Source organism: Aspergillus fischeri, genomic scaffold (genome assembly GCF_000149645.3).
Source record: "Aspergillus fischeri NRRL 181 1099437636249 genomic scaffold, whole genome shotgun sequence".
NCBI lineage: Eukaryota > Fungi > Ascomycota > Eurotiomycetes > Eurotiales > Aspergillaceae > Aspergillus > Aspergillus fischeri.
Window position 1 is genome coordinate 1,332,168 of NW_001509770.1, and position 26,225 is coordinate 1,358,392.

Genomic DNA, 26,225 nt, shown 5'->3' on the forward strand with positions numbered 1-26,225 from the left:
AGGAATCAGTTGCTGGAGCTCAGCCCCAGTCACAATTATGGCTCAACCACTCAAGGGTGTGGCGAGTTGGCAATCATTGTGGTAGTAATGCCGCTTCGAGCCGACTCAAATTTAAAGGCTGAAACACCCGCTGCAGACTGGTGGGCCGCTAGAAGCTTGGCCATGATGATCGCAACATCATCGCGAGATGATGCTGTATCATGTGAGATCATGGCAATTAAACCCCTGGAACAGACTGGCTTCAGGTTGCTGAAAAATATGGATGATTCAAGGCCTGCCACAATATTAGCATCAGGCCGGTCCACTTAGAATGCGTAGCCTACCTCTGCAGCAGACAGCCGTTCACTGCTCTCGTAGCGAACCAGTCTGCTCACGAGATCCCGTCCTTTAGAAGAAGCTCCTCTGAGAATTTCATCCCACGGTTTCGCAGGAAATCGGTAAAACTCGATCTTACCCCAGTCGGGAAGTTTCTCACTCTCCTGTTTTCTATGTTAACCTAGCCCGAACACCAGAGAGGCAGAGCGACTCAATATGGACGGATGACTTACGGGCCAGGTACTCTCATCTGGGGTTCCCAGGGTCTTGAAAATCGACTGAACAAGCGACAGATCACTCCCCACGGGCCCGGAATCAAACAGCTGCTTGTGCCCGACAGCGACAGCTTCGGCCACAACACAGCCAGCGGCCCACAGATCCAAAGCTGTTCCGTATCCCTTGAACCCAAACAGGATCTCAGGCGCTCGATAAGATGTGGTTCCTACATCGGTAATTTTTTTATCAGCCGGCTCGGAGCTCCTGTCTCCTTCTTTCCATGCGATACCAAAGTCCGCCAGGTACGCCGGGCCGTCAGGCGAGTCCAACAGAATGTTAGAGGGTTTGATATCCCGATGAATGATTCCCAGCTCATGAAGGTGTGCCAACGCGCTGAACATATCGTGCAAATGGGCCTTTATCAGCGTTGCAGTGAGCATATCACGGCGGAGCAAATGTTCCATGTCGTATTTTAGATAGGGGAAGACCAGGATGAGTCTTCCTCCGTCAACCTTGAGCGAGTCCAGCAGACTTATAACATGAGGACTCGCGGCTTCTTTCAAAAGTCGAACCTCGCGCTCAGCGTCATGTGGTGGCGTCAAGAGATGGGGAATAGTAACTTTCACCGCAACCACAGCTCCATCCTCACGCTTGGACTTATAGATAGTGGAATGAAGTCCATCAAACACATGGAGACATCCTTTGAACGGACCAATTGCTTCTCCTCCTGTCCATGCACCCTCTTCGGGCTCATGTTGCAACTGGTTTGGACTGCTGATTATTGGAGCTACCGAACCACTGGCCTCTGCGGCATCGATGGCATCCTGGCACATCCTGTCATATTCTTCCTGCAAGATCCTTTATGAGCAGGCGGTTTGATGACCATGGTGGAGAACAGACCTTCGAGGTAGCTTTCTCATAAGCCTCACTTTCGAACCTCTTTGCTTGGGACTGAGCTTCAGCAAAGGCAGCTGAAGACGAAGCTCGCTGATAGGCGGTAGTCCTAGGCTGTAGTATTAGAATTTGCCAAGACCGACGTTCTAGTAGACTGGCCTCGATAATCATAGGCTTACAGAGATTGAATTGCCGTTAATCGATCGGTGAACCCCAGAGCTTTCTTCCAGTCCGATGCAGCCATCTTGTTGGATGTTTCGAATTAGACGCGTGGGGCAGAGATGACGGAATAAACCTGGAGAAGGAATCGAGCTAGTCAAAGGAAGATTGATAACCGGCTCATCGACTACCTGTACTGACAATAAGAACCAGCCTTGTGATGAACCAGCAATGTTCCCTTTTTACTCTTGTCAGTTGTAGCGGCCGCATGGAAATCGATGGAACATGTGACTGTTTCCTTTGCTAATACTAGCAGCAATAATAATCCTGCCTTACGATGCCTGAGGTATACTCGCTAAGCTAGCCTCATCCAGCTAGCCTCGCACCCCCCCAGTCTGATTGACCAATTGCCTCATCCCCTCTGCTCGGCTCCTCCATGATTCTTCCGTGTTGCAACCCCATCGTCATCACATCACATCCATCCCATCCCATCCCATCAAACCGTTCCTCTTCTCTTGTCTGCTCCTTACTCCACTCCGAGTTCCATTGATCGGAGGATTCGGTCTTTTCTGAAAATATTCGGAGGATCTCAATTGCTCCTTCACCCCGTAATTCGGTTTGTGTATTCTTAATTTATCCCTATTATGAACCTTACGATCGCTCCCTTCTGGTACCGTTGATCTATGAATCGGAGCGATGGAGCTCTCACGGCAGGAGTATCCTGCCCTGCTGGTAGGCATAACCCGATCTCGCACACCTTGATCTGCCCCTGCTATGGCAATGAAATTGCAGCAGCTAATATTTTTCAATTTATTCCTGCCTTTAGGCCTCTGTGCAACCCAACCAAGCGATTAACATTCTCAATGATCGCATACGTATCATTAACAAGATTAACGCGGATATCGCGGATTGGCTCCAGGTATGGCTTCAACATCTTAACACAAGTGACAACAGAAGTTTTGGATCTAACTCCTTGTCTTCCGCGCCACAGGAACGCCGCCGAGTTGAAGAAGCTTACGCGCAAGGGCTAAGGAAACTGGCGCATCGACCACAACTTGAGAACGGGGCGGCACTTGGGTAAGCTCGGTTATTTGGAACTGAAGCAGGAAAAGATAAGACTGATTTCAATATGCTTTACGGCACAATAGCATTTTCCAACTACCATGGCAGCGCATCATCAATGCCACCGAAGCCGTTGCCGCATCACACGAAACGTTCGCACAGAAGATTGACGAGGACGTGGAGCGCCCCTTAAGAGAATACAGCAGCAAGAATCGAGAATTAGCATCGATGCCTGGCATCCAAAGTGATCTCGCCGCTTTGGCTAAGAGCTTCGAAGCGAACCAGAAGAAGGTGGAAAAGGCCAGGGAGAAAGGGCCGAAGGGGGCGGAGAAACTGGCCGCTGCCATTTCCGCCGCAGAGGAGATCAGAGAACAATGGGATTCAAGGGCACCTTTTGTGTTTGAGCAACTTCAGGCAGCGGACGAAGGCCGAGTAAATCATCTCCGCGACGCGCTGACTCAATTGCAAACGCATGAATCGGACCAGGTAGAACGGTGTCGCCAGGCTGCCGAGAGCTGCCTAAATGTACTTCTAAATGTTGAGACTGCGGATGAGATCAAGACATTTGCCGCCAAGGTTAATGGAGGCAGGCCTGTTGCTCCCAGGAGGCAAGAATCGATACCCTCCGGCGGGGCAGGAGCACCTCTTGCTCCTCCGCCGCGCATTCAGGACGATGCTGCTAGTCAACGCTCGGGGAATTCGGGCCCTGTCCGGACACCTCCTGGTAAGTCTTTCACTCCACTATTCACATAAAATGTTTGCTAACCATGGTTGTGTCATAGCTCCGGAGCCCCGCACCACAGCCCTTGGTGGACTCAAGCGACTAGGAACTGTCATGGGCAGAAGGAAGAGTGTAGTACACACCCCTGGAGGAGGGCCACTCTTCGGAGATAAGAAGCATCGTAGTCCGTTTGCTTCATTCAAGCGGGGAGATTCACGCGACATGCAGATACCCGAATCCCCTACGGGTACGGATCGTCCCGGTACTGCTCTAACTACTCAGGATAGCCATGGCGAAGCCGCACCGATCCCAAGTGAGATCCACGAGCGAGAGCTTCCTGGTTCACTGCCGACGAGTCCAGAGCCTCAGCAAACACCAGCGACCACGAATGGGGGATTAACTCAAGAGGTTCACAATGAGCCGGCTCCGGCTGCTGCTATGACTGCGAACGAGGTATGTGTAGACGATAATGAACGTCTGGATTAAGCTGATGACGACGCACAGCCGCGAGTCGACTCGGAAGGGTTCTCGGAACGACCACAGACCATTGACGAGATAACACGGCTTCAGCGTGAGGCGGCTGGGTAATGATTTCCGTCTTGCCGTTCATAGTAGACAATCATGCTAATTGCTATAGATTGGATGAGCATGGCATGAATCTGACAATCCGAGATCAACCAATCTTCGAAGATGAGAACCAGGCTAAACAAGCAATGGATGAGATGGCTAATCAGTTACGTCTGGTGAGTGCGGATAGAGAGGCTTATTCCCTGCGCTCTCGGCTGACCGTCTCTGCAGCAAGCTCAACACAGCGGAGTCAGACGGAACGCAGGCACCATACGTGGTCGTCGCGATGTTCGTAACACAGTTTTCATTCCGAACCCCCCGGCTTCGAGCAATGGGCTCCCTGTTCCGCCATCGGGATCGGATGTTTCTACTCCTACGTCACCAAGTCTGCCTATTAGGCATGTCACTTCGCCCAGCACCGCTACAGATGATCAGGCACTCTCAGATACAACGTCTATTCGCTCATCACACACCTTACACAGCATCTCAGGCCCAGTTTCCCATCCTGATCTGCACCAACCTGGGCTGAATGCATCGATCGTAGAGACAGTCAGTGTGTGGTTCTCTGAGGGCGCTGTGACCAAGTCCTTCGTTGTAGGAGAACTTGCACTGGCCTATAATGCATCGAGTGGAACGACGCCGGATAACGCGCGCGTTCGTCTTGATAATTTCCAGGTATTGGAGAAGGTCGCTGCCAACCCACATTTTGTACAGGAAGAGAAGGGCTCAGGGGACGAGAAGAGAGGCGAGTATAGCGTCCTCCTCTCTAACATCACACGGCCTTCACCGACCGTCGCTTTCAAGTACCAAGTTCACATCGATCAGTCGGAAGCTTCGGCTTACTGTCCCGTGATTTTCAAACCTGCGTGGAATCTCGAAGAGTTCCAGGCAAGCGTGATCATCTTCTACTCTATGAATTCCTCATTTGCCTCGTCGGTACCAAGAGAATCAATCACCATCAAGAACCTCACATTGACTGTGAACTTGGACACCTCTCCTGAAGAAGGCCGCGAAGCAGCTCATGCCACGAGTGCCGTTATGTATCCCAATTCAGGGGCCACCTTCCGTCGCAAACAGTCAGCCGTCACTTGGAAAATCCCGGAACTCGAAGTACGCGCCGGAGCTGACGGAAAGCTACTTGTTCGGTTTGCGACTTCAACCAGCTGGCCACGGAAAGGCAAAGTTGACGCGAAATTCGAGCTCCAGACAGCAGACGCTGGCTCTCGCTTGGGGATTAGTACCATGTCTCAGCACGAGGACACGCCGCAGAAGGGAACCGATCCCTTCGCAGACGAAGATAGCAGTCTGCAAGCATCTGATGCCCCGTCCGCGTCCTGGAAAGATGTACCCACAGTCCGCAGGCTGGTGGCTGGCAAATACGTGTCATATTAACCGGGCAGTGACCGTCCATCCAAGTCCCTTAGATACGATACCGCCATGGATTATTCGTTGCGTTTTCTGGAGCCACCTCGCCTGACCTGACAACTTGTTACCCCTCGAGATACTCGTTCTTAGCACCCTTGCGCTATTACTTGGTTCAGAGCTTTTTGATTCTTACCCCCCTTTTCCCCCCCTATGTCGACATCTTCGTTTCTAAGTCCTGGTCTATTGATACCTTCTGGATAAAGTAAGCTTTTGTGGTTGTTGTAAATATCTTCTCCTGTTTAAGTACTACTCCCCCAGGGAAATGGACAAGTTCATACCGGAGGCTCAGCTTACAGAAAGCAAGACTGTTGGTAAAGATCTTTCATTATATTTTTAACATGTGAGATTTCAGGATGAAAAATGGGTAACATTTCCACAGATTAGTCCTCTCATCAAACATGGCACTAGAATTGCTAGTTAGGAAATCGAATCAACTATTTACAGTACGGATGGATACCCAAGACTTAAAGAGGCATTATCAAGAAGAATCACATCCTCGCAGCCCGCGTGGTCTTATCATAAAAGTCCAACGTCATGGCCGCCAGGAAACAGGGTATATCCTTCCGTTCTTCGACCCAGAACTTGATCAGATGTTTGATCTCCATCGCGAACAGACTGTTCGGGCCACCGGAGATCTTCATCGTGCCGTTTTCGCCGTCAAAGATGATGGAGTTTTCTTCGCCGTTGCCCATGCTCCCCGGCCCACGGGAGTCAAAGGAGGCGCTGCTGTCACCGTGTCGGTAGGCGGGGGAGAGGTGGAACATGGAGGTGACGCGGACGCGTCCGTTGGGAAGGAAATCCAGCTTGTAGCCTAGCAGAGAGGCGACTGCTTCGCGGAACTCGGATGATTTTGCGGTCCAGATTTCCTTCAAGCGGCGCATGCGCTTTTCCTTGTCGGCGACTACTTTCTCCATTTCGTTGAGCTCCAGTTTCATGCTTTCGAGAGTGCTGACGGGCACAACTTTGACGTCCGCGTGGTTGGCCTGCAGTTGGGCCAGGAGATCTCGATTTTCTGCCCGTAGAGTTGCGATAGTGGAGAACTTGAGCTTTTCCGCTTCGGCGGTGGGATTGTCGCGCAGCTCCAAAATGCGTGTGCGAGACTTGGCCTTGAGGGATTTGAGCTGGGATTTGGTCGCTTCCAGTTCCTTGCGGAGGAGGGCTGCGGCCTGTTCAGACTTGGAAAGAGAGTCTTGCAGCGTCCGGTTCTTCCGCGTCAATACAGAGAGTCGTTCGTTCTCCGCGTCGCTCTCAGCTGGTGACAACGGTCGTTTGACGCCTCGGGCTTGTGTATCCTCCTGCTGTGGAGCTTCGCGCTTCGCGAGCTCTTCATGAGCCTTTTGCACTTCCGCGCGGTATTCATCAACAAGCCTTTCCAGGTTGGCGATCTGCTCAGATTTGCGTTGGTCGAACTGGCTTTGTTCCGCGTTCATGGTGACCTCTTCCGTGTCGAAAGTCTCCAACTGCGCGCGAAGATACTCAACCTCCTTGACTGCAAGTGCCCGCTGACGTTCTAGTCTAGCTCTGATGCGACTCTCAGCTGTGGCTCCGCCGGCAGCGGCGCCTGCAGCGCGCAATTTCTCGAGCTCCTGACGGAGGTTGGCTCTCTCAGCCTCCAAGCTCTTAATTATCTCATCTTTCTCCAAAAATTGTGCCTCGATGCTGCCCAATTTGTCAACCAATGTCGCCTTTTCAATCCGTTCTTGCAACAGGGCTCTGACGACCGCCTCGGGCGAGTCAAATTCCGCAGGTTCATCATTCTCCTGCAGCAGACTGGTCCACGAGCTCCGCTCATCGTCTAGGATCTGTTTCTGGATCTGAAGAGTGTTCAGTTCCGACTCCACTTCTTTCATGAGCTGGAGCTGACTTTCCAGCGACTTCTTTTGTTCTTCTACTACCTCGACATTCTTCTGGACTTTCCGCAGGTGGCGCAGTTCTGCCGTCTGTTCTCGATTTGCAGTCTCCAAGTTCCTAATGTGAGCGACTTGATCAGAAAGCTCCCTCTTCAATACGGACATTGTTTCTCCGTCAGCCCCCTCTGCTTTCAAGCGAATATTTTCCGTTTCAAGGTTGGCAACATCCATATCTCGCTGCGACAGTTTCTCTTGAGTTGATTGTAAATTGTTTCTTGCGTTTTGAAGGTCGTTCTGCAGTTCCTCGAGCGTTTTTTGAAGGGACGAGCGAATTGTTTCTAGTTCATTGATCTGATGTTTGTGTTGCCTTTCCTGGTCGAGAAGCTGAGCTTGAGTCTCTTCCAGTTCCTCCTGTATGTTCTGCTTTTCATCCTGTAGGCTTCTAAGTTTCCGCTCTAGTCCGACCTTGTCGTTAAGGGCCTGGTCCTGAACTTCCTTCAACTCTTTGGCAAGCGTTTCGCTCTTATGGTTGGCGCGATGACTAGCGGATTCTGCAGCCTGCGATTAAACTGTTGTCAACATGTGCCCAACACCATTGGCCAATAGTGACGAGGGAACAAACCTGCGCCTTCCTGAAGTCCGCATCGGCCTTCAATTGTAGATCTCGGAGTTCCTTGTCATGGCGGAGCGTCATCAAATCCCGCTCCTGTTTAATATTCTCCAGCTCGTACCGCAGAGTGCTGACTTGTACGCGTAGCTCCTCCTTCTCCGTATCTATGGCGAGTCAGTCCTGTGATATATATCCATGGCAACGTGCGATCTAACCGGGCTTCGGAGGCTGCGAAGGGCGGATGGATTGGCGAAAAATACTTTGAGTTCCCATGATGGACAAGGGCGAGGCGCTCCCAGGAGGAGACCCCAAAGGAGGTCGCGAGTTTCTATTCGGATCCATCTGAAGGTTGCGGTTAGCAACAAGTTGGGTTTGACGCCAGAGCGCGATTTACCTTCAAGTATCCATAAATGACGAAGTTCCATAGACCCCAATCGGTCCCAAGATTATAAGGCGTATAAAGTGCGCCACATGACACGCTCCCCGAGCTTCAGGAACGCTCCCAACGTTCCACAATTGAGAAATGCTGGAGAGAGTGGGAGGGTTGCGCGATCTGTTTGAGAGCCTCCCAGCTACCTATCGGGATTGTTTTCGATGGGATGGTCGATCATACCCGATTAAGCAAGTGATGAGTAAGCGGCCAGTGCAATGAGCTTGAGTTCCTAAACCGGACTAGCGTCAGAATTTTCAGATGGATTTTGATTTTTTTGCGGATTTCGAAGACACCGAAAAGACCATATTATTGTTTGTTCCTCCCCACGTTCACGCCAACACCCGCCAATCCTTGGTCGTCCATTTTCTTCTGTCCTTTTTAGTATATTAAGCAAGCGCAACTTCGTCACAATGGCCAAGGACAAGTCCGAGAAGAAGGACAAGCGCGAGAAGAAGGAAAAGCGCTCGGAGAAGGACGGCGTCCACAAGAGCAAGAAGGACAAGAAGGAAAAGAAGGACAAGACTGTTCTCGCTGAGGCAGTAGAGCAGGAGCTTACTAGCAAGGTTCTGGATGGAATCGACAAGGCCGTTGCTGCCGAGACTGCTGTCAATGGAACTGCTGAGGCTGAGATGGATGTCGACAGCCGCCCCGTTGGCGCACTTGTGCCATTTGCCAACCCTCTGGTTGAGGACAAGCAGGCCAAGAAGGTTCTCAAGAGTGTGAAGAAGGGTGAGTATTTCGAAAATCATTTGGACAATCTGTATATCAGGAGCTCTATTTTTCAGAGCAAAAAGACATCGACTGGATTAATAGTGTACTCTGTGCTAACTACCTCCTAGCTGCCGTAAACAAGTGCCTGAAACGCGGTGTCAAAGAAGTCGTCAAGGCTCTTCGCAAATCGCCCATTCCCGCCGCCAATGCTACTATCTCCATTCCCACTGGCGTCGTCATCCTTGCCGCCGACATTTCGCCTATGGACGTCATCTCACATATCCCCGTTCTCTGCGAAGATCACGGTATCCCATATGTTTTTGTCACATCGCGAGCCGAGCTGGGTAACTCGGCTGCTACCAAGCGCCCGACCAGTGTCGTCATGGTTGTGCCCAAATCAGCCTCCAAGGGCAAGAAGAAGGACGGCGAGTCGGAAGCCGACGGAGAGGATTTCAGCGAAGTCTATGAAGAGCTGGCCAAGCTCGTCCAGAAAGAGTCCAAGAAGGTGAACCTGTAAAGGTCTCTTCTTTCTTTCCGTTGCTCTCTTCTGTTTCTGCGGGTTTTATCTTAATGTCGGGGCTGTTGCCCTCTTTCGCTGCTGTCTCGTCAATTGCTCTGGCTGTACAGTTCCACGTTTTTGTCTGACAAGACAGTGCATGTCTTTGGGGTCTGGCCTTTGGGACGTGTTCATTTGGGTTGATCTTTCATGATATGTCCGTTGCAAATCTGGCGTTCGTAACTTGGTGTATGAAAAGGCAGGAAGTCTTTCTAAAAATGAAGCTCAACACGAAGTTGATATTGTTCGATCTACATATTGATATATAAACTGAATCATTGTACACTTTGAGAAAATGTTTGGAAGGACAGCAGAATCCATGACTGACTCTTGTTCTCCTGCTCGGGATACACACTACACTTCGTCTCTTGTATGTGTATCCCAGGCGAAACGCTCATTGCGCTTCTCAATGAGAGGTATGACACAGTTATCAATTCAAGAGCCATGGAAAGTTCCTTCTTGATTCCTGCCTTGCAGAGGACCCACCCGAGTCACTCAGGAGCTGGCAGACTGGCAACCATGGGGACATGAGACTCACTCACTATAAATGACCGAGAATCACGCTATCCATAATAGAAGTGCAAACGAAGATTCAGACGATCAGTCTGGATTACGAATTCTGACCTTACCTTGATGCTCAGTACCTGATGGACCATAGCAAGTCAGCGACTGTCAACTTATCCCGTGGACATGTCTGGGTGAGAAAGCTTGTCCGATATGATCCGGTGATAGTGGCTGAGGATCATGGGCCCTCGGGTTTGGATGGTCCCATCTTGCCTGACTGTGCCACGTCTGATATGTGATGACCTGGCCGTCCAAACTCCAAACGAGAAGTCTGCATCTTGCCAAGGCTTCCTCTCCAGCAGATGGTTCCTCCGATATTGGCCTTCCAACAGCTCACGAATGCAATCAACTACCCTTAGTGGTAATTGGCCTTGGTCAGTCTGAGTACCTTGACACATATCGAAGCGAATGACATATGTTATCGGAACTGCAACAACCTGCAACTAAGGCAGTCGTCTCGCCATGAAATTGACGAGACGAGGATATATACTAAGCTTGGTATGCCGGTCCTCAGCACTTCTTGAGGAACCGAACTGGAATCGCTGCAGTGAAGACAAGCTAGGCGGCGCTTCCATGGTGCAGATTTGACATATTGTTCAAAAGTCGAATCATTAAGAAACAAAGTCTAATAATCAAGAGAGACTAGCACAAAGCTTCAGATAAGAGAGACTCAATCGCGATCCTGCCACCTGGGCAAAGGTGGAGTTTCTGCCGGTTTGTTTGGCTGGATAGCTGAAATTACAAGGAAAAGATCCATTATAGGAGAAACATACAAGTAAAGTTACGATACGTCTAGCAACTCAGCATCTCCTCTTTTCCTACTTCCTTTCCATCCCTTGGTGACGCTGGGGAATGTGGGACCAAGCACTCCAAGTCGAATACTCAATCAGCAAGGGACATGCTCTATCGCCCATATAACTTTAAATCCTCCGGTAGTTTCAAAAGCATCCCTGAGTCAGATCGAGAGCATCGCGTAGATAGACTATGGGGGAATTCAAGGTGAGTTTAATGCAAGGGTCAACGGTCAATAAAGATCAATGGTTATTTATCACTGTCTCGGCCGTAGCCACAGATATATGGGAGTCGAGATCCCCATCAACAGTATCACACCTCAGTTAGATCACTACCAGTTAAGCGGCAAGAGTCAAACAATGATGCCATCCAAGTACTCCTTACTCATCGTCTCCTTCTGTTTATTGAACCTCATCTCTGCGTTCCCTTTGTATCTGTCCCACCCCAGCGGAAAGACAACCCGTTTCCACGAAGCAAAGGCACGTCCATGACAACCCATTCTTCAACCAATGTCTATTTCTAATTTGTGGTGAACTATAAAGAGCCAGGGAAAAGCCGCTATTACCACAGACACCCCATCGAACGTAGTATCTCCTTGCAAACTCCGGAAATTAACCTGCTGGCCTACAAGTTATCATGGCTCATTTATCTCGAGAAGACCGGTCGATAAAGGTAGTGGAGACGAGGGCTGGATATCTGCTGTTGAGTATACAACTTTGTATTCGGAGCGGCGGGGCGAGCAGTTGATGGCGTCTGTTATGATTATGTTGATTATGATGTGGTTAGCTGTGTTGGCGGTTGGGATCGTGGAAGGGATTGAGTTCGTGTTGGAGAGATGTGGATGGATAGGCGACTGTGAGGTCGATTGTCTGTGTGAGAGGTGTGATGAGGAGAAACTGGTTCTGAATGGGAGGGTTGAACCGCGTTGCTGTGATTGCTCTTTGGCCGGCGATAGAGACGAGGGATGTGCTTCTATTAAGGTATAACACGCATGTCCATGACCAAGTGTTTCATTTCAAGTTCTATGGTACATAATCATGCAAGTACAGACACAGTCCGCGCACAATGTAGGATTAACTAGTAGTCAACTTTTCGCTCATACGCCTTCCCCGTCATTGATATCATAAGTATTCGAGTTCGTCGTGATTAAGCTCTCTGATCACTTTCCAAAGGCTGATACCAGGTCTTATCGTCGACTCCCTTCTTCTCGACTGGGCCTCGGGCAGCATCAGCGGCTCCAGTATCTGCGGCCTTGCGCTGAGAGTAGTTTTCGGCGAAGCGGCCAGGGTCTTGGTCGCTGCCAATTTCGGAAGTGAAGCTGGCGTTATTGTTGGGGTCGCTATCGAAGCCACCCTCCTGCAGGTTGTTGCCCTTGGGTTTGGTGTGAGTATGCTGCCCGGTCACACTCTGGATGTACGAAGGGGCCTGGCCGCCATTGTACTGGCTGTGGTAACCACTTCCACTCGCCTCAGCGGGCTGGGACTGAGGCTGGGATTGGGATTGGGATTGAGATTGAGTCTGAGATCGGGTCTGAGGCCGAGAACTCTGCTGGGTGGTGGAATATTCGCCCTTGTTGATACCCAGTTCCCGCTTGGCAGCTGTCGAGCCGCCAGTGTAGCCAGTCTCTGGAACATGGGCACCAGGGAACTTCCCTTGGCCACCCATATTTTCAGGGTACTTCTCCTTTTTGTCCAGCTCCTCACGGGTGGCAGCGTCGGGGGCAGAGGACAGCTTAGTAGCGCTAGAGGTGTCCTTGTTATTGAATGTAGACTGGCTGCCAGAAACCCCAAGAGGTTCGGCACCGCGGTTCTGGTTGTAGTCACCACCGGACCTGGCTGATTCGGCAGCAAGGGAGTCGTTGGCGACAGGTCCAGAAGTCTCCTTGTTGGGATGTCTTCTAGCTTCGGGATCTGTTGTGACCTGCTCGAACACTTAGCCATATGTTTGGTATAGAGCTGGATTGCATTGCTTCACGTACCTTGGTGCTTCTCTGGCCGGGAGGGACGGGGTTGCCTTGGAGATCCATTATGATGTTCTTTGATCTGATCAAGAATTGATTGTTGGGAAGGGATATCGCTATGTGAGATGCGGTTGATTTCTGCGTCACTAGCCGACGTGTCTGTAGTCGAGCACAGTATGATGCGTCGATGGAAAGCTATATAGCAATGACCGCTGATGTTGTAGTCCTGAATGCTAGCTCATCCAGCCAGGTGATGTCACTCTGACGGTACGAACCCCCCGCCCCAAGACGCTCAGATTCCCAGCAAGCGACATCAGAGAGAATAGGTGCGTCAATGAACCAACACCACTGCCCTTGAGTGGCGTGGGCAACAGAAGACCGAGTGGAGAAAGAATGATAGTCACGGAGCCCCAGTACTAGAAGACATTTGCTGCAATATGTTGCAATCACCCTTAGGTTTCCAGACCGAACCTCCGCCCTCGATCAAATTAGATCGATGACACGGCTCTATCCTTGCAGGGCACGAATCGACATGTCGAGCTCTCCAATGCTCAACTGCCCGGTTCGGAGGTCAACCCTGATTGCGCAATGAAGTGTCGTTCGACGGTCGATGCTGGGGAATCTAGAGCTGATCAACTTGTTTGACGTCATGGCCTCAGGCCATCAAGGTATACTGGAACTTTGGATGTTCTCGGCCAAACACCGACCGCAGAGATCAGATGAAACTCCATGGTAGAATGCCCACAGAAATCGAATGGTTATTTCTCATTTAGTGTGTCGCAGTTTATCTCTGGTACATGCAAGTGCAATGCACTACTACTGTTCGATGATGGAGGACGTTCATTTAAGCTTGTACATTATAAGTCATGTGACATGTCAACGTGTACATATCTGGACGCTAGTACATCTCAAATCTATACGGAAATTCAATTCGGTGATTGGCTCCACACTAAGAGCAGATCTTATTGTCAGTATCATCAAGCTTTTATACTTCTCTTCGGCTGTTCCGTGCTCTTCGTGAAACTTCCGCAGGCTCTACCCGGGCAAATACAACTCTTGTCGTCTATGTACTTGACTGCAAGCTGGGACACTAGAAGACTTTTTTATTTGTTTGGTATGGATTATCATTAAATGCTTTGATCGCTCATCACAAAGTTGTATCAATACATTCATCAAGCGAAAAAGAAATTATTTCCGAGCCTTAGCATCCCCCGGGATATCCGAAAGTCCTTCCGTGGCTTGGCGACCAACCTTGCCTGTGGGCTGAGTTTCCTTGTGCAATTCCTCTCCTGACTTCCGTGCGCTGCTTTCTGCAGTAGCGGGCCCCCTTAGAGCGGTGTTACTCTCGCCGGAGACGGATCCTTGTACGCCGCCGGAGCCGACGTTGACAGCTCTCTGGTCTGCAGACTGCCAGTCGCTGGCGACGGGAGGCTGGTCTGGCAAAGGCAGGTTGGCCTTGCGTTCTTCGATGGCCTTGGCCTTGTCTGTGTGCTCATCGACGATGGACTGATTCGTAGAGTTAGCAGCTGTGTCACCAAGTTGATTTGCCTCTAGGCCAGGAAGTTTGGTCTTACCTTCATAGCAGAGACATTGGAATTGGCAGGTGTGTTTCCACCGGCGGCATGAGAAGCATGGGATTCGGGCTTGCGAAGGTCCTGTTGGGTCTTGTAGAAGGTTTCGCTAGACATCTTGGGGAGGAGTGTTGGGTATATGAGATAGGAAAAAGTACAGGTAGTAGATTGACTTGGATGTGATGCGAATAAAGCTCTCTCGAGTAAGTCTTTAAAGTTTGAACGTTGATGGAGTTCCTAAACGTATGCAAAGAGGAGATTTCAACGCTGTTATATGTTGGAGCTGTCGTGACTGGAGACCGTCATCGTCCTGGCAAGGATGGTGAGTTTTGCCATTATGACGACATACTATCCGCGCAGGCCTTGGTTTACATGTTCACCGCACCCAGACTTCCATCAACCCACCATAGGAGAGATTTCTGCTGCCAAGGACAAGATGAGTGGCTAAGGTGGGCTTCAGTGAATCATAGGCAGCCTTCATAGAGACCTGCTCAACGTTGATTTCGGGTATTGCGCCGGGGTATGTTCACTCTACTCCACATCCTCAATATCGCCTCATGTTTGCATGCCTGCAGCACCATTGAAGACCGAAGATGTCATAGTACAGAGGTCAGTGGTCCCTTAACTGAATTCGCTCTGTTTCTTTATCCTTCTTGCAACTTTTCTGGGCTCGTCAGTCATGAAGTAGTCGTCATAAAAATCTGCAAGAATCATAGGCTGGGGATAGCGTCTATGCTGGCCTGCGATACCCCTGGATAAGTGGAATATCCAATAAAAATGGCAGAAGTTTATTTCCGGGTGATTCCTTAGAGTAGCAGCTTCAATGTCAGGGCGGTGCATCAACCTGGCATTTCTGGACCAGGAGCAATTCTCGTGATGCCAGCTTGAAATGTACTGCGGTACAAATGAGTGTGTTTGAAAGGCAGAACACAACATGGTAACTAAGATACTTCGACGTTGGGCCATACAAGGTAAAATGGCAGTGTAGGCCTTTCTTCCTCATCCTACAATGGCTCTACGATACTGAGCCTTTTACTCCGTACTGAGCACGCGATTGCAAGATATCACAATTTCGGGGGTTTACACCGCCTGCCGGATATAAACGGCAGAATCGGAAATGTCCCCGCTGGGTTAGATGCGAACTTTTTTGGTCTGTATGAGTTGGACGACTATAGACAGCGATTTTGCTTTTGTCTTTTGCATATACCTAGAGCCACAGGTGAACTGTTATTATGCCAAGAGACCCCTTGATCGGCCTGGTTGGAAAGGTTGGTTCCTGCTGTCATGTCAGAAGATAATGCCGCTGATTGAGTTGAGGGGCATTTAGCCTTCCAGCGGAAAATCCACCACGCTGAACAGTCTGACAGATGCCAGTTCGAAAGTTGGTGAGTTGTTGATAACCTGAATATTACTCGTACACTTCTGACCAGTGCCTTCTTTTTGCAGGCAACTTCCCGTGAGTAGCCCGAAACACCGTCTTCTGCCTTTCCTTCCTTCGTCGCCCGAAAGTTTCCACAAGATAACCGCATACGATGCGCTTTCAGGACAATTCTGACTCTCGACGTACAGATTCACAACTATTGACCCTCAGCGCGCCATTGGATATCTTCAAATAGAGTGTGCCTGCAAACGCTTCAACGTTTCAGACAAATGCAAGCCGAATTACGGTAGTTGCGTTGACGGCCGCCGTTCCGTCCCTATCGAGCTTTTAGATGTCGCGGGTCTCGTCCCTGGAGCACACCAGGGTCGCGGTTTAGGGAACAAGTTCTTAGATGACCTACGTCATGCGGATGCTTTGATTCACGTGGTGGATGTTAGTGGAACAACTGACGCAGAAGGTCAGCAATCGTATTCTGCGTTTACCTCTTATCTCTCAATATCAGCTAAAATGAATTGCGTCCTTAGGAAAGGCAACGCGCGGCTATGATCCATCGGTAGACATTGAGTGGCTACGGTCTGAGATTGTGCGATGGGTCTTGGGCAATCTGATGCAAAAATGGTACGATACGATCAAGGGTAACCCTGGGACTTTTTTGTGTTTCTCCCACGATGCTTACGGTCATACGCAGGGGCTCTATCAAGAGAAGACATGTTGCGACAAGTCAGTCAATGCGGTGTTCCCGCAAACCTATCGAAGTGTATTGACTGTGGATGCAGAATCGACGGCAGTGGATACATTACAAGGCCAATTTTCCGGATACGGAAGCACATCGGCGACAGTTGCGCGCTGTCTGGATAGAATCGGTCTGAAAGAACCTCTAGAGGAATGGTCGGACGAGACGATTGAGCGGGTAGTCCAAGCTTTCATCGATGAAAAGTTTCCTACCGTTTTCGCACTGAACAAGATTGACCATCCTGACGCGGACAAGGTTGGTTCCTTCTTCTACTCCTCGAATCATGCTGGAATTCGTGCTGAAGGAAATAACCTAGAATATCAGCAAGATCGCCAAGATGCAAGATCCAAAGTCAATAGTGTTATGCTCCGCGATATCAGAGGTGTTTCTTCGAAGATTGGCGAAACAGGGTTACATCAAGTATACAGAAGGCAGTGAGTTCTTGGATACACGAGAAGATCTCATAGAGATGGGCGATCCAGATGGTGGCGGTCTAAAAGAGATGGACGAGAAGTTGAAGAAGTAAGTATGTCCAGCTGAGACAAGAAAACCTGATTAACCTCGTCTAGCCGTGTTGAGAACCTGAAAGACATGGTTCTCTATCGCTTTGGTTCCACTGGAGTGGTGCAGTGTCTCTCGCGAGCAGCGGAACTCTTGGGACTTGTGCCGGTTTTCCCAGTCAAGAACGTGCACACATTTTCGTCTGGAGCCGGAAATGCGGTGTTCAGAGATTGTGTTTTGGTTAAAAAGTGGGTTTTATTGCGATCGGGCACCAATGAAGTATATGACTAACATCCAACAGAGGAAGCACGGTAGCCGACGTTGCCCACAAGGTTATGGGTGACGTTCCCATCTCTTACATTGAGGGTGTTGGCGGCACCCGAGTGTCTGAGGATGAAATAGTTGAAGTAGGGAAGCATGATGTGAGTTGCTCCTCGTAGTCGAGCTTTTTCTTCGCTTGCTAAGAATATCTTTGCAGGTCCTTTCGTTCAAACCTGGCCGATAGACCAGAAATATCATTCCATCTATGTACAGTCGATATAGGGCAATTTCTGTAACGAGACAACCACACGCCATGAATAATACAACGACAAACCGAAGGTCACGAACTCATGCAAAACTAGTTGCCTCAAGTGGTCAATCGGGGCGATCAAGTACCCTTCTATAGACCATGAACACGTTAGCCAGGTGAAATATTACTGACGATAACAGTCTCCTGTGGGAAGGGACAGGGAGCACTCACCTCAGCTCTTTCATCATTCATACCGATTATCGGTTCAGGCGCCTTAGGGTGTTCCTTTTTAGCTTGACGCTCCTGCTTGAGACCTTCCCTCTCCGTCACCGCTCCCTGCTTGGATCCATCTGCGACACCCGCGCTTTCTTTTTTCTCCTTCAGCCCAGAAGCGGAAGATTCTGTCTGAGGATCTGTTATATCCCGTTTGTCCTTCGATCTTTCCACCGCATGGTCGTCGGTTGAAGAACCCTTCCATTCTTGGCCTAGAGAGCTGTTGAAGCGGGCTCTCACATTGCCAGGTGTGGGAAGCCTGGCAGGTTGCCAGACAGATTGAAGCGGAAGAAGAGTCACGCGTGGAGGGCGCGGAATGAGCATGCTTTGGAGCTTTGAAGTTGTAGTCGGGAGGCGAGGGCTGCTAGGCATGTTGGACTGCGGTCGTCAGTGTTAGTTGTTCAGTGGTAAATTAGTGCTTCTTAGGTCGTAGACAATCGGTACAAGTACAATGGTTCGTTTAAGTAAGGTTCTCCCAGGACGTCAACTTCCTTCGAGCCGCGGAAGGCCGCAGCCAAAGCAAGGCCTATATCGAGACGAGATGTCCTATGACGTCTAAATGCTGCAATGGTATGGACCAATTAAGATTATAGGGCTTAGGGTTAAGCTTCCCCGTCTTATCGATAAGGAAATGGCAGAGCGGGGGAGCTCCCAGCTCGCGCGAAGCATGACAATTTGGTTTCCCTGTACCTCTCTAATTGCGGCAGCTCTGTCTAACAGTCGAAATTGTCCCAGCGACGGAACAATATGCGACGCGACTATTTACCTATTGAGGCTCTGTCTACCTGGGCAAAGCTCAATGGCATGTCCCTAGAGGGAATCGCTTTCCAGAAGCTCCATGGCGAACACGGGACAGACAAGGGCACCGCGATCGTAGCGACAGCGGAGAAAAAGGACGAAGACGCTGAAGCAGACACTCTTCTCACGGTTCCATCCGACCTGGCACTGACTCTCGAGTACGTTCACAACCATGCAAAAACTGATCGCCATCTTCGGGAGGTCCTAGATGCTGTTGGCGACTTTGGCAGGGTATGTTACAGGTCACGATCACTATAGATCGGATTTTCTCACTTGTCGCATAAGTCCTCGAGCTAATATATACAGACAGCTAGAGGCGCGATTTTAATCTTTTTAATTGTCCAAATCACGCATGCAAGTCCGGACTTCGCCAACCAACGCCAGAAGATCGGGGTCTCGAACCCTTGGACAGAGTACATCAGGTTTATGCCGGCCTCTATACCTCTACCGACATTTTACTCAGCAGAAGAGCGCGAGCTGTTACGCGGGACATCGTTGCAGACTGCAGTCGACGCGAAACTTGGTTCTCTTGAAAAAGAATTCGAGCACCTCCGCCAAGCTACGGAGGACATACACTGGTGTCAGGAGCATTGGTGGGATGAGGATACAGGGAAATTCACATTCGACGACTTGAAGTATGTCGACGCTGTGTATCGGTCACGAGTGGTTGATCTTCCCAGGAGTGGACATGCAATTGTGCCATGTGTAGATATGGCAAACCATGCCTGTGAGGACTTGGTGAAAGCCAGGTACGATGAGGATGGAGCCGGAAACGCTGTACTCCAGCTTCGAACTGGGAAGAAGCTACGTGTTGGCGAGGAAGTTACTATATCGTAAGTCTTGAAGATGACACCCTGCGATAAGGAGATGCATGCTGATGCGGTGGCATGGAGGTATGGTGATGAGAAACCAGCCTCGGAGATGGTATTCTCCTACGGTTTCGTTGAAAACGAGAGGACGGACGCGAAGCAGATTTTCCTCGACCTGGAAATTCCCGATGATGATCCTTTGAAAATGGCCAAGCAAGTATTCTGCAAGGAGGTTCCTGGGGTACGGATCACCAGAGCTACTACAGCATGTCCGGAGCGGGGCAAAACGACATGGGATAGCCCCTTTGTATGGTGGGCTTGTGTAAACGAGGAAGACGGCCTCAATTTCGACGTGGTGCAAACCACTGATGGGGGCAAAGAACTAAGAGCTACCTGGAAAGGAGAGGACATGGGAACGCCCAGCCGCCTCAAGGATTTGCTAGCAGCGGACCCTTTATGGGCTATTTTCCAGCTTCGTGCAGTTGTGCTCATACTCGAGCGGCTTGAGACTCAACTGGTGATCCTACGGGAGACCGAAAAGCTAGTTGCCGAAATAAGCAATGACGAGGACATGCGAGCGCTCTTTCGAACTGATGTTTTGAATACGATATCTAGCTTGCGGAGGCTAGAAGCTGAATTGTTGCAGTGGAGTATCGAGGACCTAATGTGTAGGGTAAGTGTTGATCCTATGCCCGCTGACGTTTGCGAGTGCACTAACCACTATTTTATCGTGCAGCGACAGGAACTGATAACATCTGAGACGGTCACTGCGTACCTCAACCAGCAGTCGGATGACGTAGAAGAGGATTTTTCATAATGATACTCCGATTGGGTTTGTAACATTGGCGCAGTCCAACTACGTGAAAGTATATGAGGTTAATCGTTCAGGTGTGCATCAATTCATCACTATATGGTTCATTAGCTGTACCGGTAGTCCAACTGGAAGTCCAGTCCCCTAAAGATGTCTAGTAATATGATTTCGAGGATATCTCTACTACTCTTCCCATCCCCAAGTCAAAATACCCCCAATGGGAGACTCATAATACCCAGTGAATTACGGAAGAAGCACGAACCAGCCATACTCGATTCTTCTTCTAACATTTATTGAGCCATTCATTGGTGGGGTATGAGTCATGACTCTGGGGTAGAAGGACGGGGAAAGACCGGGACTGGGGAGGAAGCTTCGGGATCTGCACCACAGTTTCGGGCTCCTGTGGAATGTCTGGTTCTGTTAGATTCTGGTCCGATGTCGACATTCGGAATAGGTAGGAGTCTTGGTGGCTTGAACACGAGTCACCAAACTCTGTTTGGTCGTTTCATCCAAATAAGGTATGAGTTGGCCATTGAAGACACCAGTGGATGACGTCGTTGTATATCCACTAGGGGACCCGGGCTTCTTTGCCGCGCGCACGCTAAGAGAGCCTGGAAAGGACGCCGAGCCTATGAAGTGTGATTATGGCCTGGTGTAATCGTGTCCTCCGTGCGCTTCCAGAAAGTTGACTAGAAGGACTGGGGTCATCGGGGTAGAAATGGGCTTTCGCCCGCCACGAGGGAATCGTGCCATGCGCGGTAGTCTATCCGATAACGGCAGATTCAGAGAGGGGGTAGGCTACATGCCTAGCCGCCTAGCATCATGATATTTCTATTGTTGCTCGGCTAGTATCTATGATCAGCTGCCGCGATACTCGCCGTGTGCACTTGCACCAGTGACTAAATTGGATAATGGGCATCCCTGCGGAGTTTAGCAACTTCAGAACACCTGGAGATCTTCAAACGTGGGCCACCTACTTCTGGTCGTCATCTCCACAGAGCTCATATTCTTGATCAAATTAGTTTGTCCATTTCATGGTTGGTGGAGCCGGGTCAAGGCGGATCCCAATATTGAATGTCTCGCCTCCACCGTCGCGGTTTTCTCGGTCAACACTCGGCACGCAAAAATTAGACTCCTCCCAAGGGGAGAAACGATTACCCCATGTTCATGGTCATGTAAAATTCACAAATTTTTGAAAAAGATCTGTGACCACTGCTTATCGCATGACTGAAGTTTTAGCGTTGGCACGATGTCTTCTGATCTTATTGGATTTTAGGACAGCAATGGGCAATCTCGTATTGGGCATTCGATGGTATCCACGGGGATCCCCCGCGATTTTCCCCAGCTGCGAACAGACGGGGCACGAAAGTGGCAAGCTAACTTTAACAGTAAAATGGTTGGTTCCGAATCTTCCCTCCCAGCAAAATACCGTAGTCAGTCAAATGCCGGCCAGGACTCGGGGGCGATCCATTTTTAATGTTTTTGTATCCGTACCTGCTGCTCGTATTATTTAGAGGAAGCCTTTGTGCCCAAATCAATGATTATCTGGCGAGGAATTTTCGTGATCCTTCGGGCTGTAAGAGTTCTAGGGAATAATTCGGCGGGATCAGCCGTAGATAATCTCCTCATGGCTGCAAAAACACAAACACTTGTGGGTGGTGAGAGGCTTACTCGGTCATGACATCCTCGTGTCAAGCCTCCAGCTTTGAGTTTGAAACTCTCTAGTCCCATGAAAGCATCGCAAGGCCAGGATTGCGGAGAGCTCTTTCCATGGAATGGGCTGAATTTCTGTAGTTGTTCCTTGTGTTCTATGTGACATGTCAACGGGCGGCTGATGCTCTACTTAACAGAACTAGAGAAAGAGTCATTGGAGGATAATAGACGATCATCTGTATTTGTATTTGCACATCGGTCCATTCTTGCCTAAAGGGAGACTATTGCTGGAACTATGGGTTTTAGCGGCTTTGCAATACTCATAGTCTGACGGACTCGAGGCATACGTACCTTGAAAGATTAGGCTTCGCATCATAAGCATACATCTGATGGAGAAATCATGCAAAGGGTCTGCACGGCAGACGCCCAGATAACGGGAGTACATCTATCTAGAGTGTCTCCCCCAGATTCGCCTCCACAAAAGTTGTCGTTTCTCTGTTTCCATGATGGAAAGATGATCGCTGCATGACGGTGAACCAGATTTGTATCCAAACAGAGGCGTGAAATGCCAATAACCAAGATCCTCTTCAAAAGTCAGCAATTAATCTCCAGTCCTCAACGATCGTACTGGATAGAACCACATCGAGCACGCGTAATCGTAATACAGTATTGACTAACCCGCGGTTGCATCTTCGGTGTCCGCTGAGCAAGTGAAATGCAGTAAAACATCCATTACTATTGGCTATGTGGCTTAAGAGCAACTCCACATGGCTGCCTCACACGCTCCAGGAAATGCGTGATGCCAACTTTCATGTACTGCTGTAATTCTTTCTCTCAATAATACTCGGTCCATTCGGTAGTCAAAAGTTATTACTTTTCCCACTTTATCCCCAAACAGGCTCGATCCCCCGTTTGTCTTGCTCCTCGCCTCCTGTCTTCGTCTTACTACCGCCTCTACTCCTCTTTCTCTTAATATCGTTACTTCTCAGACATCTACGCAGACAGTCTGTTCTCCACTCTTCTAACATCTCGAATGCGAGACAACTATCACGCCTTCAGTACCTGGATCGTCGCCTAACCTTGCGGAGTACTATACACAGCTATCATCCGGGCCCTGCACTTGTTTGGCGTGAACCACCACTTCGAGAACAAGTATAATCATCGGCGGCAGATGCGTTAAGAGCATCCAGCCAAAATGCCTGGAATTCTCCCCATGAAAGTGATCAAGGTCGGCAACGGCTCGCAAAGCCGTATAGCCCAGGCCTGCGATCGGTGCAGAAGCAAAAAGATTCGTTGCGATGGAATTCGACCGTGTTGTACACAGTGCGCAAATGTCGGTTTCGAGTGCAAGACAAGCGACAAGCTTAGCCGTCGAGCGTTTCCTCGAGGATACACGGAATCATTGGAGGAACGAGTGCGGACTTTGGAGGCGGAAGTGAGAGATTTGAAGAATCTATTAGACGAAAAGGACGAGAAGATCGATGTGCTGTCACGTATACACTCTTTTTCGCCAGCTTCGCAACAAAGAGTTCAGGCTGCGTCTCAATCACCGTCCTCTACTGAGTCTGCTCGCCCCAAGCTGTCCGAGGCTGCCGAAGAAGCCATTCAGATCCCGGAAGTATCATCTTCAACTGAGTCGCTGGATAGTCTGTGTGTCGGTCTTTCGAGTGCTCGCGGGTTTTTAGGTATGATACCTACAGCGGGTATGGTACCGGAATGCCCTGCTAATCTTGTCTAGACGTTTTCACAAAAGGACTCAAAGAGCAGGGTCGGCCTCTTTCTGTCATTTCCACTCAGGCTTTGACAGCCTCGCCTCCGGCCATCTCTCATGCTCGCATTGATCAAGCCATTAAAACCGCCCCACGACTAGTCTCTGACCAGCTCATCAATATCTTTTTCCAAGAATGGGCGCCTCTATACCCCGTCGTCCATCGGCCGACCATACTCAAAGCTTATGAAAAGTATCTATCGAACACAGAGTCTCTGCAGGGCAGTACACATGACATGGTGCAACTGAACCTGATTTTCGGAATTGCTGCTCTTGCTTCTATTGTAAGAAATTGTGTTTGGATTTGCATTTAGAGACAGACTTGGAGAACTAACAGGAGGTTTAGTCACGAACCAACCAGGATCCCACATTCTTTGAAGACAACTGGTCGTCAACACTCGAGTCTCTGTCAAACAGTATCTCTATCTCGACATTGCAGTGCTACGTCCTTGCTCAGATGTATTGCATGACCAAGGGGGACTACACAGGTCTTCTCCGCTACCGCGGCCTCGCCGTTGGCCTTTGCCATCAACTAAGGCTCCACCAGAGCCAGAAGCGATTCTCTTCCAACCCGCTCGTTGCCGAGACTCGTAAGAAGGTGTTTTGGTGTCAATACGTCCTTGACCGGTTAGTTCCCCGTCTCTCTTCGATCGTTTGAGAACTTGAGGAATGTTTTACTCACGTGGCCCCAGTCTTACGGCTGCTTTGACTGGACTGCCAGTCCTCCTACGCGAAGAGGATGTCCGTACTGAATACCCGGAGGACGTTGACGATGAGAATGTCACGGAGACCGACTTCTTGCCGACTTTGCCGGGGGAGTCGACTCGCATTTCGAGCGCCCTTGCACTATTCGGAGCATCTCGGGTTCTGAACAAGGCTCTGGAGTATATTTTCCCTTCGGACGGTGGTTATGAGGTATTGGTGTCGAAGATGCGCTCGGTTGCCGAGCAATTGGACACATGGGTAAAGACACTGCCTGCTCACCTGCGCCTCGAATTCTCTCAGGACAAACCAAGTACAAACATCACAAGCAGCCGGTCACCCCTTCTTGTAAGTTGTTTGGGCCGTCGCTCCCAACGACTGTGCAGTACGCTAACATCCGTTTTACTTAGTCTTTGGTTTATTACTATATCCGTTCTCTCATCCATCGCCCCGCTGTCTGCTTTGGCGAAGAGCATATTCGGTCTCCATCGATTCTGGCTACTTTTGACTCGTGCAAGCATATTATTCAGATTCTCCAACTGCTTGACGAAAGGCGTCTTTGTCTCTCGATAAGTATCAACCGGAAAGAGCTGGTGTTCACGTCTGGTTTGGGGCTTCTGTGGCAAAACACGGGCTTGAAACGCGAAAGCAAGCTCCTCAAGGAGTGCCAGAAGTTGCTTACCGCGGTTATTGATCAACTCGAGCCCGAGTCGGCTCGAGCAGCAGCAGAGTTCAGCTCGGTAGCCAGCCTGTTGGTTTCCTTCGACAGTGACAAGCGCGGGACCTCCGTCAAGAACCAGTCCATGTCCCCACCTGCACAGAAGCCGCTTAAGTCACCCAAGAAGCAGCTGCAGTCTCTGAAATCACGGTTAGCTAGCGATGAGGTGCCAAATCAGCCGACCGAATCGCTATCGCGCAGAGCGACCATTTCGGGTACCAGTATTGGTGCCCCTCACCGTCATCTTCGATCTCCCAGTCGAGCTAGCTTGCCATCTGAGAACTATCCCGCTCCACAACAGTCCATGAACAGGGCTTACTACACGTCGCCGTCTATGACACATGAGCACACACAGACCATGTCGAGCTCGGCTCCCTCGAATGCCGCCGCGGGTCCGATGAGTATGGCTGACTGGGAATTTGTTCTGAGTGACATGGATCACGGCTATTCGAACATATTTACCGGCATCTATGGGGGCAAAGAATGTGGTGAGGACAGTGGTCCATTTGCTTCTTTGACTGCGGGCTACGGTCCAGCGGATCAAAGTCCCATGCCGCCGTCTGCGTCAACCAAGGATGTCCCGGGCCTGTCACCTGAAGCGTGGTCGGCGAGCAGCAACAGCGACATGTTGCCGAACCATGAGGTCAACCCCGCGCCGCAGAGCGTCCTCAGTTTCTCCGACGAGAGCATGAGTGCCGAGGATAGGTTGCCATACCATGATTTGCAGCTGCCTGTGGACGATTTGGATCCATTCCGGGGCATCATGATCCCGGCAGTGGACGACGAGATTGATGAATTTGGAATGACTCACGGTTGGGACCGACGGCTGGCCGTCTGAGACTTGTTATGTTATGCTTTTGACATGAAGGATTTATATAAATTGGGCGCGATCAAGGAGGCGACTTTTCTTTCTATGTCTTTCTTTTCGCCATGATACCTATTGTCTCTGGAGTCTTGTGGTTTGTGAGTCTCTTGAGCAGACACCTTTTCTCGTCATCTAAGTATTTTGAACTGTTCTTGGTGTAAAGGTCATATTTCACCATATATATATATATATGTCATTTATATTAGTCCTTCCTCAATTCAATGATGCTGTATATGCATCCTACGTCTTTCCATCATCATATGCATCACATCCTTCGTCTTACAAGTCATGCATAC

The 26,225-nt window shown here is 49.9% G+C and overlaps 10 protein-coding genes across 10 annotated transcripts, besides 4 other annotated features; 5 read left to right on the forward strand and 5 right to left on the reverse strand.

Moving 5' to 3' along the window:
* Positions 1–305: 305 nt before the first annotated feature.
* Positions 306–1,669, reverse strand: NFIA_011900 (putative cell division protein kinase (Ctk1); the record flags this gene model as incomplete). Its single annotated transcript, XM_001264397.1, has 4 exons — positions 306–479; positions 549–1,379; positions 1,432–1,534; positions 1,605–1,669. 4 exons carry the CDS (start codon positions 1,667–1,669, stop codon positions 306–308), a joined length of 1,173 nt encoding a protein of 390 aa, XP_001264398.1.
* A 372-nt stretch (positions 1,670–2,041) lies between these two features.
* Positions 2,042–2,082: a microsatellite.
* A 198-nt stretch (positions 2,083–2,280) lies between these two features.
* Positions 2,281–5,326, forward strand: NFIA_011910 (uncharacterized protein; the record flags this gene model as incomplete). The annotated part of the gene is made up of 8 exons (XM_001264398.1): positions 2,281–2,316; positions 2,411–2,503; positions 2,576–2,661; positions 2,733–3,370; positions 3,429–3,820; positions 3,872–3,951; positions 4,005–4,110; positions 4,166–5,326. The coding sequence occupies 8 exons, from the start codon at positions 2,281–2,283 to the stop codon at positions 5,324–5,326; spliced, it is 2,592 nt and encodes an 863-aa protein (XP_001264399.1).
* A 521-nt stretch (positions 5,327–5,847) lies between these two features.
* On the reverse strand, positions 5,848–8,161 carry NFIA_011920 (coiled-coil domain-containing protein MAD1; the record flags this gene model as incomplete). The annotated part of the gene is made up of 3 exons (XM_001264399.1): positions 5,848–7,767; positions 7,832–7,983; positions 8,035–8,161. 3 exons carry the CDS (start codon positions 8,159–8,161, stop codon positions 5,848–5,850), a joined length of 2,199 nt encoding a protein of 732 aa, XP_001264400.1.
* Positions 8,162–8,662: 501 nt separating this feature from the next.
* NFIA_011930 (ribosome biogenesis protein Nhp2) lies at positions 8,663–9,480 on the forward strand (the record flags this gene model as incomplete). The annotated part of the gene is made up of 2 exons (XM_001264400.1): positions 8,663–8,981; positions 9,092–9,480. The coding sequence occupies 2 exons, from the start codon at positions 8,663–8,665 to the stop codon at positions 9,478–9,480; spliced, it is 708 nt and encodes a 235-aa protein (XP_001264401.1).
* Positions 8,669–8,715: a microsatellite.
* Positions 8,743–8,773: a microsatellite.
* A 2,541-nt stretch (positions 9,481–12,021) lies between the features above and the next one.
* NFIA_011940 (uncharacterized protein) lies at positions 12,022–12,901 on the reverse strand (the record flags this gene model as incomplete). Its single annotated transcript, XM_001264401.1, has 2 exons — positions 12,022–12,795; positions 12,854–12,901. The coding sequence occupies 2 exons, from the start codon at positions 12,899–12,901 to the stop codon at positions 12,022–12,024; spliced, it is 822 nt and encodes a 273-aa protein (XP_001264402.1).
* Positions 12,349–12,416: a microsatellite.
* Positions 12,902–14,023: 1,122 nt separating the features above from the next.
* On the reverse strand, positions 14,024–14,523 carry NFIA_011950 (uncharacterized protein; the record flags this gene model as incomplete). The annotated part of the gene is made up of 2 exons (XM_001264402.1): positions 14,024–14,341; positions 14,410–14,523. The coding sequence occupies 2 exons, from the start codon at positions 14,521–14,523 to the stop codon at positions 14,024–14,026; spliced, it is 432 nt and encodes a 143-aa protein (XP_001264403.1).
* Positions 14,524–15,638: 1,115 nt separating this feature from the next.
* Positions 15,639–17,526, forward strand: NFIA_011960 (Ygr210 GTPase family protein; the record flags this gene model as incomplete). The annotated part of the gene is made up of 10 exons (XM_001264403.1): positions 15,639–15,674; positions 15,734–15,795; positions 15,976–16,244; positions 16,312–16,405; positions 16,476–16,507; positions 16,564–16,775; positions 16,837–17,042; positions 17,090–17,269; positions 17,323–17,443; positions 17,500–17,526. The coding sequence occupies 10 exons, from the start codon at positions 15,639–15,641 to the stop codon at positions 17,524–17,526; spliced, it is 1,239 nt and encodes a 412-aa protein (XP_001264404.1).
* Positions 17,527–17,700: 174 nt separating this feature from the next.
* On the reverse strand, positions 17,701–18,177 carry NFIA_011970 (uncharacterized protein; the record flags this gene model as incomplete). The annotated part of the gene is made up of 1 exon (XM_001264404.1): positions 17,701–18,177. One exon carries the CDS (start codon positions 18,175–18,177, stop codon positions 17,701–17,703), a length of 477 nt encoding a protein of 158 aa, XP_001264405.1.
* Positions 18,178–18,552: 375 nt separating this feature from the next.
* On the forward strand, positions 18,553–20,229 carry NFIA_011980 (SET domain-containing protein; the record flags this gene model as incomplete). Its single annotated transcript, XM_001264405.1, has 4 exons — positions 18,553–18,834; positions 18,910–19,436; positions 19,497–20,085; positions 20,149–20,229. 4 exons carry the CDS (start codon positions 18,553–18,555, stop codon positions 20,227–20,229), a joined length of 1,479 nt encoding a protein of 492 aa, XP_001264406.1.
* Positions 20,230–23,071: 2,842 nt separating this feature from the next.
* Positions 23,072–25,902, forward strand: facB (C6 transcription factor FacB/Cat8; the record flags this gene model as incomplete). Its single annotated transcript, XM_001264406.1, has 5 exons — positions 23,072–23,561; positions 23,615–23,928; positions 23,991–24,271; positions 24,337–24,694; positions 24,757–25,902. The coding sequence occupies 5 exons, from the start codon at positions 23,072–23,074 to the stop codon at positions 25,900–25,902; spliced, it is 2,589 nt and encodes an 862-aa protein (XP_001264407.1).
* Between the last annotated feature and the right edge of the window lie 323 nt (positions 25,903–26,225).